The sequence below is a fragment of the Petromyzon marinus genome, chromosome 36 (assembly GCF_048934315.1).
Source record: "Petromyzon marinus isolate PM22_M1 ecotype Great Lakes invasive population chromosome 36, UKy_Petmar_22M1.pri1.0, whole genome shotgun sequence".
NCBI lineage: Eukaryota > Metazoa > Chordata > Hyperoartia > Petromyzontiformes > Petromyzontidae > Petromyzon > Petromyzon marinus.
This window is the reverse complement of record NC_133702.1, coordinates 5,553,278-5,572,083: the sequence shown is the minus strand read 5'-3', so window position 1 is coordinate 5,572,083 and position 18,806 is coordinate 5,553,278. Positions and strand designations below refer to the sequence as shown.

The 18,806-nt window shown below is 44.8% G+C and overlaps 1 protein-coding gene across 5 annotated transcripts in view; it reads right to left on the bottom strand.

The window, feature by feature from the left end:
• LOC116949372 (transcription factor EC-like) overlaps positions 1-18,806 on the bottom strand; it is a 79,898-nt gene that overhangs the window by 12,061 nt on the left and 49,031 nt on the right. For 3 of the 5 annotated variants that reach the window (XM_076072060.1, XM_076072058.1, XM_076072059.1), the window contains exons 3-4: positions 4,124-4,219; positions 755-881 (exon numbers count right to left, since the gene is read on the bottom strand). In XM_076072060.1, the coding sequence (XP_075928175.1) occupies positions 755-881; positions 4,124-4,219 (223 nt within the window). Of the gene's footprint in view, positions 1-754; positions 882-4,123; positions 4,220-16,208; positions 16,443-18,806 lie in introns of all 5 variants that reach the window. The other 2 variants (XM_076072061.1, XM_076072062.1) reach the window with 1 other exon arrangement.

Below are 18,806 nucleotides of genomic sequence, written 5' to 3'. Positions count from 1 at the left end.
CACCGAGCGAGGGATGTGCGAAAGAAAAAAGGGTCCTGGCACCCCTTCTCCCACTCGGATCGACCACTGTGGTTCAAGTAGGGCCCAGAAACTCCCACCACCAACACGGAGTGGAGCGGCCTTCACCCAGCAGAAGATTTACACGAGGACTGTAAATTAATATTATCGTATATATCGTTTTGATATTAAGGGCAATGCCTGTGTCTTTCGGCTGCCATTAAATGGCAACAGAATGCGTCAACTGCTTTGAGAGATGGACAGATGAGACTCTAATCATCCCTACGCCTTACTGAACCACATATGCAGGTGCAGGGTTATCCCGGCGACAGGATGCTTCACCCGTGCCTTACACAGGCTCCACCGTGGAAGGCACAGTGGCGATAAGCCAAATGGTGTACAGGAGGTCGTAGGTTCGATCCTGACCCTGATGCTTGTATATTTGGAGTTTGCACGTTCTCCCCATGGTCGGGAAAAATTTTCTCAGGGTCCTCTGGTTTTTCCCTCCACATTTAGAAACACGCGTTTAGATTATTTGGCGGCTATAAAACTTCCACGTCATAAGCCACTTCGTTCAGCTATCATTTGTGACCAGGTCGCTTCTGAAAAAGAGCTACATATGGCTCAGTGGGCCTGACCTGGAAAAAAAATTGTCCCCACTGACCATCAAAGAGGTCGGACAAACACGGCGAAATCAACACCAAGAGAACGACGCACCCCCCCCCCCCCGACCCCCCGTACGCGTGGTGACACTCACCCCTCCCTGCGTGCTCCCTCTTCATGGCGGGCAAGCCCCCGTGGCACGAGCCATTGGCCATGTTCACGCCCGGCACCACCATGCCCGGCCCCACGTACCCCTCCAGCAGTCCGCCGGGCAAGGCCACCTGCACGCCGCACACGCCACAGCGGGGCTTTGCTTGCGCTCGTGATCAACACGCAGAGACGAGCAGCTGGCGCCCATGCTCGTCCTTTAGCCAGAGAAGGCCCAGCAAACGCGGTGGCTGAGAGATGTTAACTACCTCGCCTGGTGTACAGGAGGTCGTGAGTTCGATCCCAACCCTGATGCCTGCTGTATATTTGTAATTTGCGTGTTCTCTCTTTGTCTCTCCCCGTGGTCGTGTGGAATTTTCTCCGGTTCCTCCGGTTTTTCCCCTCCATATTTAGAATCAATGCGCGTGTAGAGTATTTGGCCGCAATACATTTCCACGTGAAAAGCCACTTAGCTATCATTTGTGGCCAGGACGCTTCTGAAAAAGATCTACTGTACATAGCTCAGTGGGCCTTGCCTGGTAAAAAAAAGAAAATTAAAGTCTACTTTAGTTTTAAAACAAACGTGGATGGGATACCACGTGGGCTTCGGAGCACGGATCGGACTTTCGATCTGCAGAGCTACGAAAGCAGCCAGAATGTGGCAGTACGGCAAGTCGCTTGGAGAGATTATTGAATGTTATCCCGCCCCCTCATATCGGTGGGTTTCCTTTGGCCTCTCTGGTTGCAAAACGATCATTTGCCGAACGTCGCGATGCAGGACCCTCCTGGAAAGAAAAGGGCTTGAGACTCTTTTGGAATTTTTAAAAATATTTTTTTGTAATATACTCTTATAAGCCGAGCATGTTTTTCAGAAAACAATTAATTATTTGTCCATTGTACCCGACAATCATTATTCAGCAGCGTAAACTTTCAGCATCGCCAATGGGTCGTGCCACTTCCTATTCGGTGTTCATCTTCTCTGTGCCCGTGTGTTCCTTCAGGGAAATTGAACTTACTTTTTGCACACATGGGTAAGATGAGCTCAGTGTAGAGAGTGCATTGAGCTCTTCCAGCATTTCATCTTGTGGCGACCTTAATTATCGGGAAAGTGCCACTTATAAAGCTTACTTGTGACATGATGCCAGCTATTTTGGGATGCAGCCTGCGTTGACTGAGCAGACACATTTTTTTTTTAAATACACGCTTTTAGAACTTACATGGTCATAGTTTTGAGTGATTGAATAACACTCTACAGTTGATTTTTAAAACCGACTTTGAAGGTTCATCATTTCACAATAATACTTGAAAAATACTACCAAAAAATCTGCTCAACTAACAATTGGGCGGTGCTATTCTCATGTTCACAGCTATGAGCCATTTGTGAATTCCATATTCCTATGGTGAATGGGGAGTTTATCCATAGGAATCCACTGTCTACTTCATGAAAACACGGTACGTTATTTTATTGACATCAGATGGATAACGAGCCAATCCCTGATCTTACAACATTCTGATTGTGAATCGCACACTCTATCCACTGCACTACTCATCCCACTGTTCTACGGATTATGTTATTTCACATCGACAAACATTTACATTTTATAATAGATGCAGTGATCTTAAAAAAAAAGTTAACTTTTGGGCAAGTTGTGCCACTTCTAACGCAAGCGATAAGCCATCATATTAATATTGCCAGTTAATCTGAACGCATAACAAAATCTGTCACAACGTGGTAACTGGCATTAAGCCTTCATATTAATATTGCCAGTTAATCTGAACTCATAACAAATCTGTCACACCGTGGTAACTGGCGATAAGCCATAATTTTAATATTGCCAGTTAATCTGAACGCATAACAAATCTGTCACAACGTGGTAACTGGCGATAAGCCATCATATTAATATTGCCAGTTAATCTGAACGCATAACAAATCTGCCACAACGTGGTAACTGGCGATAAGCCATCATATTAATATTGCCAGTTAATCTGAACTCATAACAAATCTGTCACAACGTGGTAACTGGCGATAAGCCATCATTTTAATATTGCCAGTTAATCTGAACGCATAACAAATCTGTCACAACGTGGTAACTGGCGATAATCCATCATATTAATATTGCCAGTTAATCTGAACTCATAACAAATCTGCCACAACGTGGTAACTGGCGATAAGCCATCATTTTAATATTGCCAGTTAATCTGAACTCATAACAAATCTGTCACAACGTGGTAACTGGCATATGGCAGATGTCGATGGTTATTGCTATTTGGATTTTTATTGATATGGTCAGGACACATCCCTTGATTTTTGAATCTCATGTTCAAAGGAGTGCTGGAAAAATAGCAGCAATAAATTGGTTGCACGTAGTATTTGCACACTTGTTCGCGGTAAATGTGGCTGCAGTACTTTGCATGTACGGCTCCTTTGAGAATCCTCTGCTGGGTCACGGGGGTTTATTTTTTTTTTACAAGTGTCAGTAGCGGCTGGAACAGTCAAATATGAACAAGAGCACTATTTTGGTGAGCATAAGGCAATCTCACCATACGTGGGTACAAATACATTGATATAACGTGCTCATTAAAAAAACGCATCAATGAGACAATTGTATGGAAGTGAGACACAGTACATTGAAATCTTGTCCAGGCCCCACACAAGAGAGTGTGATTGTTAAGGGGTATCACGTACACAAAGGATTAGAAGTAAAATGTAAATTCTAATTAACTTTCCGACAATCCCAGGCTGTATTCGTGTATGGAACATAAGCATGTACACTTGCACGGACTTTAATGTTTCCCTTCGACACAGAACCAGTGTTCTGTGTATGTTATAATGGTTTGGCAGACTGGACTTGCATTACAGAGGTGGCTAGTTCAATCTCCTACTCTAGACATTAACGAAATGGACAATTTTCTTAAATTCCACACCCGCCACTTCAGAATCAAAATATGTGTTTAGACTGGAGGAATCCGATGACCTACGAAGCGCTTTTTCACAGATGTCCAGAAGGACTTCAGTCTGCCCAGCAGTATAAATGGATGCAACCACATTTTAAAGTAGAAAAAAAAACACGTGTAAATAAACATATGTAGCCAACCGTGCTAATCGGAGGTGTAATGCAATCCATCGGCAGGTCAGGCAGGATAGCGTGTAAGAGTAGGCACAACATATACCGTCGTTTTAGAGAGGCTCTCCAGAGCTTCCCTCTAGCGGAGGCCATCCCGCCAGCAGTTTGACGAGCGAGCGATGGCACGGCTGCTAGCCCTTCACCTTCGTCGACGTTTGCCTTGAGCACAACAACCATGACGACAACGGCAAACAAAAAAAAAACCGCCCTCGCGGTGGCAAAGCGAAGTGACGGTGGCGCGTCCTACCCACCGGGTGGGAGAGGGTCGTCGGGTCCAGGAAGCCGTTGATCATGTCGTCCTTCATGCTGCTCTCCAGGCTTATGATGTCGTCGATGACATCGTCCATCTGCCAGACAATCATCGAGAGAACCATGGTCGCCGGTTCATCCCAACGACGCGCACGTCTTTCGCGCGGCGCGGCGATGCCAGTTCCATGCCCCCCCCCCCCCCCCGGGTCGCTTGGTCGTGGGAGGCCGGGTTTGCGAGACGGGGCTTTAACGCGCGAGAATTCAATTTAAGGGCTCTTGCGAAGAGGCCCGCTGCACCAGGGTGTTAGGGAAAGGCTGCCACCCTGATCTTGGCAGACTTGATGGTAAAAAAAAAATAGGGTTAACGGCAGCGTGCGACAAAGAACAGGTAATTCTCGCGCACCTTGAAAAAAGTGGCAACGTCAACATCGGAGTTTAATTACAATACTGTATTCTCCAATTTACACAAATCTGGTCTTATACACACACATCTGATTATAAGATGTGCTCCCGACCATTGCTTTAACATACATGGGGGAAAATTTGTATTATAATCCATAGGATATAATAACAATTAATCACTTTTAAAATAATTTGTCAATAAATTGCTGTGTTAGTCGTGGGAGTTGTTTGACCATACTTCACCACGCTGATCAGTTTAGGTTAGTATAGGGGGGTGGATCCAGCAATGGGGTTCAGATATCACTCACCACCGATGTCAGGTCTGGAATCGACCACAGGTCATAGTGTTCATAGCACAGTGTGCTGACCACTGTGCCACCGCTCCACCCTCAATGCCATCTTATACTGGTCTATATTTTGCAAATATCCACAGTATAGGGATTAATTATAAAATTAATAAGATAAATTGTGCAACCTATTGAATGAAAATGAAAACGAAACCATTTTTTTCATCTGACCGGGTAAGGCCCACTGAGCTACATAGCCCTTTTTCAGAAGCAACCTGGCCACACATGATAGCTCAACGAGGTGGCTTATCATGTGGAAATATAAAGAGCTATGTAACTCAGTGGCCTTACTTGGTAAAATAAAAATAAAAACAGTTTAGCTTCATAGCAGCCAAATACTCTAAACGCATGTTTCCAAATGTGGAGGGAAAAACCAGAAGACCCGGAGCAGAATCCACGCGACCATGGGGAGAGAGACACCAAACTAAAAATATATAGGCGTCAGGGTCGGGATCAAACCCACGACCTCCTGCACACCAGGTGAGGGAGTTAACATCTAATAACAGGATCTAAAGAATGAATTGTGCGTAACGCGTGGCTACAATACTGCTGCTAAAACTCGTTTTACGTGTTCTTGGTTCTTTCGGTAAAGTCACGTTGAAGGAAAACAATAAAATAATAAAATATATAACAATAAAATTCTCACGACGTTTCGACTGCAACACAAGCTGTGACTTTACCGAAAGAACCAATAATATGAATCACTGCAGTCACGAAAGCTTTAAATCGAAATTTAGTTTTACGTGATAAAAATAAATGGGGTCGCTCAGTCATGTGCGCATCGGTTCATCCTGCTTGGCATAAAAACGCAAACATTAATTCCGTTTTAAATCCAGGAAAGCGTGATTAAGTCTCAAAACTTTTTCAAAAGCGTCATTTTAGTTGAGACAGTGGGCAAGTTTATCAAATGCCCCCCTTCCCCACCACCCCCTGTCCACTAAACTGTAAAAATTAGTACACCACAGTTAGTTGATTCACAGATCAAGTGCCGTGGGGTAAAATGTGAGTACTCTCCAGATGACTGTCTAGTGTGGAAGAATAGTCTATAGAGCTGCCTCAAGTGGAGGCCCTTCTCCCAGGAGTGGGGTGAGAAAGCAATTGTCCAGTCCTGCACTTTTATCTTCCACTGGGATGTCTGGCCAATTGCATGAAAGAGTGCAAGGGCACGTGGGTAAAACAAAAAAAAATGGGTGAAGTGACAGGAAGCCCACAAACACAAGGGGATAACACTCAAAATCTCCACCCAGATATGTTCAAGAATCAATTGCTATATGCCCATCTGCTGGCCACCTTGAATTCCTGCTCAGTCTCTCATCCGTTTTGTTTCTATACTTCCTCTATTCGAGGGTTGACGGTGAGATGGACTATCCTACGCCGAAGGGCTCTGCCTTTGGCAGTTCTTGCGAGGAGTTGTGCTACACTGAAACCTGTCCAAGCAACTGCATCTTCAATCTAAATTCGTCTGGAATTGGCCTTGGCCTCATTGTCCTGGAGCCAAGCCTGCACGGACAATACAAACTCAACGACCCTGCTTTGTTTCTGACTTTTGACAAGATCAGGGGATATTATGATTATTTGTCCGTAGGCGTTCGGGTGAGTAAAGAAAGGTGATTTGTCATCTGTATGGAAAAATGAGGTTGAACTAAAGACCCCGAACTTGTCATTGTCACATGGTAGCAATACAAGTATGTCCCATGATATCAAAATAATAACAGGAAACAAAATGCAGAATTCTGTGGCCAGATTTTTGTTTCCGCTCACAGATCTTTAGTCACATGCCATCAAACAGGAAGACTTTGAGTGGCAAAACTGTCATAGAGAAACACGCATGACTTGAACGTAAAGACAACGGACACGTATAAAAACAAACAAAACACGTTGGAAGAAGGCCCTTTGCAGTAACAACAGAGTAAATTGTTGCCAAAAACGAATTCAACATGAACAAAAGAAAGGCCACAGCTATTCTAAATGCTATTTTACCAATACGCAATTGGTCCTGCAAGCACCCTTCACCAATCTGCATTTACCACAATGGTGATCGACAGTCAAACAACCCCCATGACCTATACAGCATAGGAAGGCAGTGATCCAGCAATGGGATGACAAAGGACTGTAATGTAATCAACTTTCATTATTTTATAGTACATCACTCTATTGCTTTCCTCTTCACAACCCACGCTGACCACTGTGGTAACATATAGTCAAATAACTCCGATGATCCGTACGGCATAGGGAGGCCCTCAACCGGCACTGAATTGACTTTTGGGCCGTACAAGTACACACACTGTATGTTGCTGTTTTTTTTACTATTTCCATTTGTAGTAATACGTGGAGTTTATATATCACCAGATTATTATTCGAAGTGTAATATAAAATGCACCTTCTGCAAAGTTAAATCACCAACCCGCAAAAACGGAGTTAAATTATGACGGACTAAACGGTGGTTTTGCAGTTCCATTGCCCAGTGGGGACAGCCCATCCCTGGACCGTATTTATAAACCTTGGTAATGGAGGGCATCACATGATAGAATGTCAATAGGACGACCAAAGGATTGTTTCAAGAAAGTGCCCTTTCTTAACTCCAGATTCTTTTTCCACATCGACAGAAAATGGCATGTTAATGGATATGTGACTTTGTGACCTAAAACTTCCTCACATGACAGTGCGCTTATTTATATATTTGTGCAAAGAATGCACTTTTTGCTGAATGAGTCTTTTTTTCCCACCTCAATTTCGGGAGAAAAAAAATAATAGCAATTTTTTTAACACTAAAGAGATACATGCTAGTGTGCCTTTTTAAAAGTATCCAGGAGTTTGGATGCAATTTCATGAATCCGTGTGCAGGCGCTGGGTGGATTGTTACATCGCAAGATCATGAGAGAGGCCGGTAGGTTGGGGGTGCCTTCATCCAGCAGTGGATTAACCATGGCTGATGGTGATAATTATGAATATCCAGTTACACTGGATCGCATTGCGTGACATTTCAGACAGATTACTGGAAATATTTGTCAAATCCACTGTTGGTCGAAGTCCTCTCCATGCCGTGTCAGCCACGGGATTTGTTTGACCATACCTCACCACACTGGCCAGGGTAGGTTGGTGAAAGAGGGGGACCAGAAGCAGTTCAGATACTATTTGTCACTGATGTTGGCTGTGGCTGGAAATCCAACTAAGGTGCCCAGGTTAGTAGTGACGTACGTGAAACTACTGTACCACTCCTCCACTAAATTTGATAATGAAGTGACACATCAACGTGCTTGATTAAGAACTTTTCAATCAGTGCATATTCCATGACACACGGATCAGAAGCGTGGGTGCTAAAACAAATTTGAACAGTACACAAAAGAAACGTGGAGAGATGCATGCCTGGACTTGCACAGAAAGAGAAAGAGGAACACATGGGCTGGGAAAACAATAACAAATTAGAGGCATTACCATGCAGTAATTCAGCGTGGGTAGAACACATCACCAGAATGGATCATGGTTCATAGATGAGACTGACAATAGGATGGCAGCCAAAGCAAAGAAGGACAACTACCACAGCCATGGAGGAATAAGATGAGCTCATGTGCAGTCACTGAAGGCGATGATGATTCAAATGATGATAACTGGAAAAATTTACACATTTACAGTTGGCTGCTTATTTATTCGTAATTGTTCGGTCATATTTTTGGGTTTCAAAGCGCAGTGTGGCAAAACAGGTTGTTTGCCACCTACGTCAGAGGGCTGAGTCCTGCAAATCTGTAACGCTGGGCCCGCGGCTAACCGGGTAACACGCGGGGTGAAAAAGCTCTCACGCCTGAGCGAGCGCGGCAGGTTGGGGATGACTTCATCCAGCAGTGGATTGACCATGGCCGATGGTGACAATGTGTGATGGTCCCAGCTTCGTCAATAGCAAACACGTGTGATATAAAATAACCCTCTGTGAAGGGAAATTTGCATCTCCCACTCCCGCCAATTCGTGGTCACAAATAGCCAAACAACAAATCAATGCATTGGACTGCTAAATAATGCCATCATCAGAAGAACTACGAAATCACCGTTTAAAAAACGGTAATATATGAATCCTTCATTGGCAAAACTCTCGCGTAACTGTCGCTTTATGTCAAGTCGTGTTTACGCGTCGATTCTCGTTGAAATCCGAATAGAAGGAAGTTATGAACGAGACGTGAACGAGATCAGTGACCTCTCATTTTGTGACTGCTCGCTGTACCAGGTTAGTCACCCTGCTGCTTGCAAGGGCATTTTGAATCAGCATCTCCAAAAATGTTGCCGGACCAGCCTAAAATAGGCCATGAATATTCATGAAGGTATCCACGATAAACAATTCATAATCTCAAAATCGAAGTTGAGCAAATTGTTTTTTAATGGTATAAAAAAAAACCTGCCACTTTAAAACTGAGTTTTCAAGGTGGCGATGAGAGACCATGCAATATTCATCACCTGTTTTGTATGGGATACCTGCTGGCAACTGTTATACCATACAGGGCATGTTATTTTATGAATCTCAAACACACAGTATGTTTAAGAGAAATTTCACATTCAAGACACTTACGAATTTCAGTGCAACAATGATCTTCCTACCAAAATAAATGTATACTTTTCAGCTTAATGGTATGTTTATAAAAAAAGAACAGCATTAAACAGCATTAACGCTGTAATTTGCCCCTGGAGGTTTTTACCTTGTCGATCTAAACTTGACGTTGGTCCTTTATAAGAGTGCAGTGTATCAGAGGAGACGTTAATGAGGCATTCCCAGCCATTTGGAGACATGAAGAACAATGCGATGTGGCACCTTTGACAGAATAATGACATTGGTATGCCTGTGTAATACCCAAAGATTTCCCCCCGTCCCTACAGCGCTAACAGCCTGTTGGGGCAAGTGATGTTCACGAGCACCTATTAAGGCCAAGACGGTGTGCGAATCGGTGGGTGGTCAGCACCACGTTCGGCCACCTTTGTCTCCCAAGTGCTGATGTTTACACACCACACTCGGCATTCATTTTGAGGCTGAGTCGACCTAGGATAGGCGCAGGACACGGCCCCTGGCCCATTCTCCCAGCCCCTGTGTCCACACTAGTGGAGGAAAAATATAGATTTGCGTATTTGTGTGTATTTCTGACAATAAAATGACCTTTGAAACAACATCTCAGCTGGTGAGAGCTCAAATAATACCCGCCATGTTGTTTCCATGGGTGTAAGTAACTTTCAAGTGAACACCAACGCAAGTAAACATCACGTGGGAAGCGATCTCAACAAGGGATGGCCTTATGCTCCGTCGAGTAAGCAGCCGCTTCGAGCAAGTGGCCCACTCACTGCCGATGATCCACTCAGCAGAGATTTTCCTAAAAGTGGTGAGCAAAGCCCAGCGCCGTTGTGTTGTCAGTCTGAACATCGTATCAGATGCCTCGCCACGCGAAGAATTATCTCACGTTGCTCATCGACATCATTCTAACAAAGGATTTGTATATGCTCAAGGTGCAGCCCTGAAATGACTTGCTCATGCCACTGCTGGTGAGGAAGGGGCTCTGCTAGATTTATATTTTGTTAGCGTGGCACCAAATCTATGGAACGCATTGCCACCTAAAATCAGGCAATGGGAGTCGGTAGATACATTCAAGTCTGCTTTGAAAACCCCATCTCTTTAAAGTGGCCTTCCCTCTTTAGTTTGGTCGGTTTCCCTGGGTCTGTTTTTGTTTCCTACTTTTCATGCATTGTACATTGGGATCCTAGGATGGGATGCACATTATAAATTAGAATTATGATAACTTTGCCAAAGCTGCAAACATGAAATTGTTCACCTGAGCGAGCTCGAGAGAGCCCCCTCCAGAGGGCCCTTGGCCTACTCTTCCACGCTGGCCAGGCATCTTTGGGATATGGGGGGGAGTACCCACATTTTACCCCACCGCACGTGGCTTCTAGATCGACTAACTGTCGCGTAAGTATGTATACTACTCGATGGTGGCGGGGGGGGGGGAAATTGCACCATTGTTTACACTGTCGTGTTGGGTGATTGAACCGACGACCTCTGGCTCACAAATCTAGCGTGCTGCTCACCTGTACATCGAGGCACTAAACCAAATAGGGTTCAACCAACCCTTAAAAAAACCAGGATTGTATATGGTCTTTGCAGGCCACACCCGAGCAAGGCACAACCTTGATTAGGAGTGGAAGGCCACAGTGTAGACCAGTGTGATTGGCTGTTCTTGGGAAAAGGGGTCATATTGAGCGAATATTCAAAATGCATAGCTGTTGTAAGGAAAGGTTGGAGAATTACGACCAATTACATACTATTTTCTCATGCTGCCTGTTGCAATGTATGCTATCTTGTTTAATCATAATCTGTGAACTGTTTATTTTGTTATAATTTAGTTTTCACTTCTGTAGGCCATTCTCAATCATTCATTCGTCTACAATGAAGTGTCACGATGCACGTATCATACCCAAAGAAGTAAGAAAGTCAAAGCTTTGCAGAGAACGGGCGGGTTGATGGTCGTTAAATTGTCACGGTGGTCAGGGTGCATTAAAAAATAATGGGAAAAGGATCTGAACACACTGTCACTCTTTCATGCCAAACGATTGGGGTCGTGGGTCAACGCCCGTGAGCAGAGCGATCACATGCGGCCTGCACGCCTTTACGCCCCACGCGGTGGCTGCAATGAGCTGTGACTAAAGAAGGGCACTGATTTAAGAGGTTAACAAATGTGTCTCACAAATAAAATTTGAAAAAATACAATTTATTACTTATTGTGGAAGTACTGGATTTTTTTTTACATTAATAGCAGCGCCTTCCTAATTTTTTTGACTGCATATTAGAGTGATCTGCTCCACTTATGGATGAGGTGCATGGAATCAATTCAAATTCCATTTCACTCACTAAAAGCGACTACACATTTTTTGTTAAAAAAATTTCATTTGTATTTAAATGTAGTTCTGCCATAGGTGTTACACTGTTATGTCATGATACAAAGTACGAATTTGGCACTCTCACAGATCAGTGCATTAATCCGTGGTAGAGAATAGCCCACTGAAGTTGATATTACAGAACAACTTCTGAGATTTCTTCAAGCAATCTCCAAATCAATGCGCTTTCAACATACTGTAGAGGCGTTAACTACTCACTGTTCGGTAACCTGCATTGCCACTAGGTATCAAAGGGGCAGTGCAGCGTTACCTCTGTGTGTACATAACGGTTGGGGTCAGACGAGGTGAAGTGGATCGTAGCCACAGTTTGGTAAGAACCAATCAGACAGTTCCACGTGGGAATGTGGGATTGGTTACACCTGGCTACAAACGGCTATAAGAAGGGTGACCGCGCAGAGCGGGGAGTTCTCTCCCTACACGAAGACCGAAGCCCGGGCTGAAGATAGCCAGGACCCTGGACCCAGCCTTCCAGCCCTTCTGAGGGCTAAGACTCGGCGCATCCAGTGGTCAAGACCCACCGGGCCAGCGGTCGGTCAGATAGCCTCCCCTAGGTCAAAGCCTAGGATAGCGGTAGGTTAGGAAGAGACCTGTGTGTAGGTCACGCTAAGTCCGGAGGCTGTACCTTAGGGTATCGGGTGAGGGGACCGTATACCCCTCTGTGTGTTAAGGACTGTGTAAGAGAAGTATTACAATAAACAGAGTGTGCCTCATAAGAAGTGTATTCGTCATTATAAACACTACAATACCATGATTGCATAGAGATGCATTAATGTTATGGCATTCAAACCACTGTAGTTTTGTTTTTATCTCAGAGCTGGAGATGAATCAATATAAGTGAAAACCCACATTTAATGACGAGTTTTTGTGTGCGGTCATCGATGACTGGGCAAAGACCATGAACTCAGATTCGAGCCCACAATTTTACTAGTGCCAGCTCAGTGATCTGAACCTTGACTCCTGAACCACATGGTCACCGTACTAAAAGCAAAATTAATAGGCAGTAAGAGTAACATCCCATTCTGTAACTTTGTTGAACTATTGCTGTCATTCATTCATGAATTAATCAATTATATAGCAAGCACAAGTTCAACTTAAAAAAGGGGTAATTCTTATATTCCTAACTACAGATTAATTTTAGTTCTTATCCATGACACAATTATGAGCTGTGCAACTGTTTAAATGATGCTTTTCATAAAAGAGGATATTAAGTATTAAAATATTCTAAAATTGTGTACACTTGCACCACATTTTGCCATTGTGTTTCTCCCAAGTCCTGTCACAGGGAAGACGACTTCTCGAAGGGCTCTCACAGGATTAAATAACGATTGCACGCACTTGCAAAACATCAACCGGCAAAATTGTATCCCATCACGTAAAATGAAACTACATTTTAGTGCATTTGTATATGGGTCCCGCCTGATAAATATGTAACAGCAGTGTTTGTTTTAAACACACACACACACGCTGCAGTGGTTTCGACCTCCTGGGTCTTCTTAGCAGAGCCAGCCCTATTAAACAAATGCTATTTTATTGAGAGACATTATTGTCAAGCGCCGTCCGCTAAGCTACGGGGCCAATTTCAACACAAAGCAGCAAAACGGTCTGAATTTACGATGAGCTGGTTTAAAAAATGAATGATAATGTGCAAATGAGCAAACACGCAAAAGTCTGTCTGCACATATAAATAAATAACAATGCTTCCATTGTAGCACTCAGGTCAGAACTAGTCCAGAGGTTGCTGAAAGAAAGTTCTCCTGAAAGGCGTTCTTAGCAATAACATCAGGTAACCCAGTGGTATTTTATAACTGCGCCACACCCTGCTGATGTGACTGTGAGAGCTGAAACCAGGCCAGCATTTCCCTGCTTAAATAAATGCCACTGGAAAACATTTATCCAGGAGTCAAACTGACAGATGCACTCAACTTGTTGCATTTACATGGTCAGACGGATCATCGTCTATTGCATTATTTTCTTTTATCTTCACAATCACAATGAGAATCAGAATCTTTACTTAGACCAGAGGAATCCGATGAGCTATGAAGCTCTTTTTCACAGATGTTCAGTAACAAGCGTACAAATACACGTACGAGGGGTGGCAGCTTTATGAATACACACAAGAGTTGTGTGATGTAAGATGTCAAAAGTAAACAAAAGTGGCTTAGTGCTCAAACAAGGAGATAGCAGGAATCATGTTCTGTATACAGCCCTGAGCCAGTTGTGAAATATCCACATTTCAATATCAGGGTCAGTCTATCCTTCGGACAACCACAATTGACTTCCTCACAAAGCAGTACTCATTTTTCGATTTAAAGCTTTCGTGACTGCAAGGATTCGTCTTCTTTCGTTCTTTCGGTAAAGTCACATAGAATGAGAATAAAATAATAAATTGATAGAATAAAATAACACAATAATATTCTCACGACGTTTCGGCCACAACACAAGCGGCCTTCAGGCCATTCACATATACAAGCACAGAGACAATTTCAACCGAGAAGATGGATTCTGGCTTAGTAACCATTGGAAAGATGTTTTAAACCATTTCTGTTCTTAATTAATTGTATTTTACGATGACCTTCAGACCGCAGCTCTTTCACCAGCATTGACTCTTAATACCTCTCACACCACGGTTAATGGTATGGTTTACAACATGGAGTATAATAGCGCCTCGCAGCTGTCTCTCTCCCCCTCCTCTGTTCCGACCTTGGATGAACTCGTCCGTCTGAACGGGGCCCGTAGCTATCCGTGTTGCTAAAGTTGAGGGTAAGAATCCACCCATTTTTTCGCCATATAGCATTGTGATATATAACGACTTATTGTTGGTAGCTTAGCTGATTGGAGAATATAGAGTTTATTGATAACATTAAGGTAATATATATTTTAGTTTTTTATTGGTTTACTATATAGTATTCATTATACATTGTATTGTATACCCAGTTACTGTGAATAGCTCAGATGTGTAGACCTTGACTTCAACATAGCCATTTCTGTGACCAGTCACTAGCTAATCACTCAGTTATTTCAATGCTAAATTCGCCTAGTTATTTCAATGCTAAATTCTCCTGTTTGATTTGTACTAGGTGCCTCGGTGAATGTGTATGCTCTGACTTTAAACATAGATATTTCTGTGACCAGTTACAAGCTAATCACTCAGCTATTTCAATGCTAAATTATATGCTAATTCCTTTGTCAAGGGGTGCCTCTGCGGATGTGTATGCTTTAACTTAGCTATTTCAATGCTAAATTATATGCTAATTCCTTTGTCAAGGGGTGCCTCTGCAGATGTGTATGCTTTAACTTTAACATAGCCATCTCTGTGACCAGTCACAAGCTAATCACTCGGCCATTTCAATGCTAAATTATATGCTAATTCCTTTGTCAAGGCGCTTTGTTTCTTCTGACACAGCTTAGAGGTCGTGATCTGAACGTGGCTTTTTTCACTCCAGCGCTGTCCTACCAGACAGTCTCGTCCCTTCACCTGATGAAGGCTGCTTGTGTTGTGGCCGAAACGTCGTGAGAATATTATTGTGTTATTTGATTTTATCAATTTATTATTTTATTCTCAGTACTCATTTTGATTAACCACGGAAAGGATGAGTGTCCAAGTCGACCATGGGCCATGAATTGAACGAAAAACTTTCCAACTGCCAACCACACGATCTAACTGTGCGCCACTAGACCGTTTCACGTCCACACTGGATCTCCAAATATGTAGCGGAAGATTCCGCGGTGGAAAATGGTCAAAATGAGAAAAACAGTGGGCAAATCAAACCAGACAAGGGGGAGTTGGCCGGTCGCGCTCCCTAACAACCGGTGCACCAGCGCTGTTCGCCAGGGCTAGCCCGAGCGGTCAGATAACAAAATCATTTGATTCCTGCAGCTATCGAGTGTGCAGGTGGTGCAGCTGTACAGGGGGTAAAATTGGCCACAAGCGCACAGGAGCCGGGCTACCATATCATTGCGAGCACCAGGGCCAGTGCCAACCACGCCGTGGGCAGCGACCACCTCTGTGTAGGCCATTGTGGCCGTTGCGCTTTACAGATGTCCGATGTGCATTCGGGTTGTGCCACGTGTCGTCCGACGTCATTTCCCCTCCACGGGGTTGAGAGCGTCTTTCAAGAACTTCAGGAAGCGACGAAAGCTCCCGGCACGTGGACCGAGAAATGTTAGGATGGCCCATGTCAAACGGCCTACGACGTCGAAAACCCAAGCGGCAGGGCCCCCCGGACGGCGCGACCGCGAACGCCGCACGCGTGCGGCAGGGGCTCGTCGCTGCCCGGCGCGCGACTCGGCGGCATAGCATGGAATGGCACAGGCCCGGGGCGCGTGAAAGGAGAAGTTTAATGGGGTGTCGAGAGAGCGACCGCAATCCCCCCCCCCCCCTGCCCGCCGCAGAGCGTCTGCCGGCGCCCGATACCTCTCGCTCGGGGTTGAGCTGCAGGTTCAGCATGGCCACGGGGTGCGCTGCACCGTGGGTAGGGGGGGGGTCCCCGTGCAGCGCGTGCCCCGGCTCCCCGCTAGGCAACCCCGAGGCCCCGTTGCCCGGGGGCCTGTGGCCGCCACCAGGGCCCACCGAGAGGAACCTCTTGACCGACGGCCTCTGCCCCGGAGGCATGTGGTACTTGGCCGAGGCGTCCATGTGCGACGGTGCCTGGTATATGAACACACCGGTGGGGGGGGGGGAGGGGGGGGAGGGTTGGAGCGAAGGTCGCGGTTCAGTGCGGTGAACGAGGGGGAGTGCAATTTGACGTTCGAGGCGGGCGAGGACCAAGCGAACCTCAGATTGCCGTCCAAGTCGGGGGTTGGTGGGGACGAACCCGCGACGAGTGAAGTGGTTTTATTCGGTCGCATCGCGGAATGCACCGAGGCCTGTTGGTTGCGGGGGGGGGGGAAATCCCACCTCATTGGAACCTGCCTCATTAGTTTCCAGAACGTGCCTAGAGGCCGCACATTTATTTCAAATGTGTTCTGGTGCGATGCACGCGGAACCCCATACAATTTAACGTTCAGGTTTCCCGCCCACGCTGCACGTGGCCTGCACGCTGCGTTGTGTCACTGTTAGGGTGCCCGCCTCCTGTTGCCAACTAGCGGCAGCGGCTGAACACTGCAGTTGACGCCGTGATCAGCGGTGATCAACGACGAGCCAACGTAAATCATTCGTGCACGAATTCGTCTTTCAAAGAGTCTAAAAGGAGAGGAGGAGGAGGGGATCTTATTATTAGTCTATTTCAACACACACAGCGTCACGCGAGCGTTAACGCCCTTTACCACGATATATTTGTAGTCCTGCCAAAGCCGATTTAACGTACGTTCAACTAAACAGAGCCACCAGAGTTGTACGAGCTGCCAAATAATTTGTGTCGTAAGTAATGCGAAGTCGATGCAACTACTGGCGACTGACTTCGTAGTGAGCCCACTGACCCGAGTGCCTCCTGTGTACTCAAAGTCTCCAATGGTCGAGAAAAATCACCGTTTGTGCCACCTTGGTGAATGGATACACCAGGCTGTGAGTGGTCAGGCAGCACGGTTCGGTTAACTTCTTAAGGTCCCGCCGAAAAACTTTTCTCTTTCAGAGGGAACTTTCTGTTTTAGCTTATCCACTTCTTACCCAACACAACCCCCATTGTCATCGTATGCACAGTATGTACGTTGAACTTTTTTCGCACCGTACGTAGCCAATCTGAGATGTAAATCGCATTGAGATTTGACGAAAGGTGCTCTATAATCCGTAATTAATGTTGGGTTTTTTAATATAATAATTAATCCCATGATTTTTTTTTTTATAAAAATGTTGCCGATGTCCAGACACCTAGGAACGCCCACAGTGGCTGCACCCCTTGTGTGCAACGAAAGCGATTGGCAGGGCGTACGACAGGGTAGCTAAGAAGCCTGCTCAAGTTGTGACGATGCCACGGGATGTGATGCAACAATGCGATGTTCTGGGACAGTTCTGCGACGCGAGGCAGTAAGCAATGTTCGCTGCGAAAGCGCTTGGCATAATGCCAACAGAACAATTGGAAATGTTATCAAACGAATGCCAACATGTTAAGGATTTTAGTAATTTGACAGTACAGATGTTGTTCATGTGTTGTTTTTCCTTGTATTATTACACGCTTTATTTAAACTCAACTCTGTCTGTTGGTGTCGTTGTATCCTCAAATCTTGTAACTCAATTTTAACCCACTTCCCAATGTGGTATAGACTGCAAACTTGGTATACGTATGTCATTCTGATGACAATACTATATTCTATCATAATATATATATATATTTTTAAACATTATTTTTTATATGTTATGTTTCGGCTTGGGTCAAATTGTCCACGCTCAACTCACGTTGGCTGTAACTGACCACGGGCCCCTTACTTCGTGGCAAGCTTCGGGGCCACTTCCTGGAGTCGTGGAGTTTTTCCATTACGAGTACGGTACATTTCATAAAAGCGTGTTTAAAACAAGTTTTTTAAAAATATTACTTATTTTCTAATTCACGTAAAATAACACTGAAAAAAACAAATAAATGTTTTTGTATTTGGAGATGTATGTTTAACTTATTTTGCAAGGGACGAAGGCAACCATGCTTATCGGAGGTGCGGATATGTGAAGGGGACATTGTCTGCTTGTTTGTTTTGTTATTTATATTCTCCACGACGACGCTAATTATTTTGAGTTAGGGGCCGTCCATAAACGACGTCACGCACCTAGGGGGAAGAGTCAGACATTTGTGACGATGTGTGACGAGGGGGAGTGTTTGAGAAATGTGACGTCACCTCAAAATGCGCAACTTTAAATAAATATAAACACGTTCTACTTAATTAAATATACTTTTTAATCAATGTTTTCTCCTACAACATCAGAGTGCAGTGCCACATTAAATACGCACTACAATGGCAATAGTTTAAAGCGATTTGAAGCATGTTTTATTTGGGGGGGGGGGGGGGCAGAGCTTTGTGACGTCATATTTGAGGGGGGTCTGGCTTTTCGTGACGCCGTGTGACGAGGGGGGGGGGGGAGTCGAAA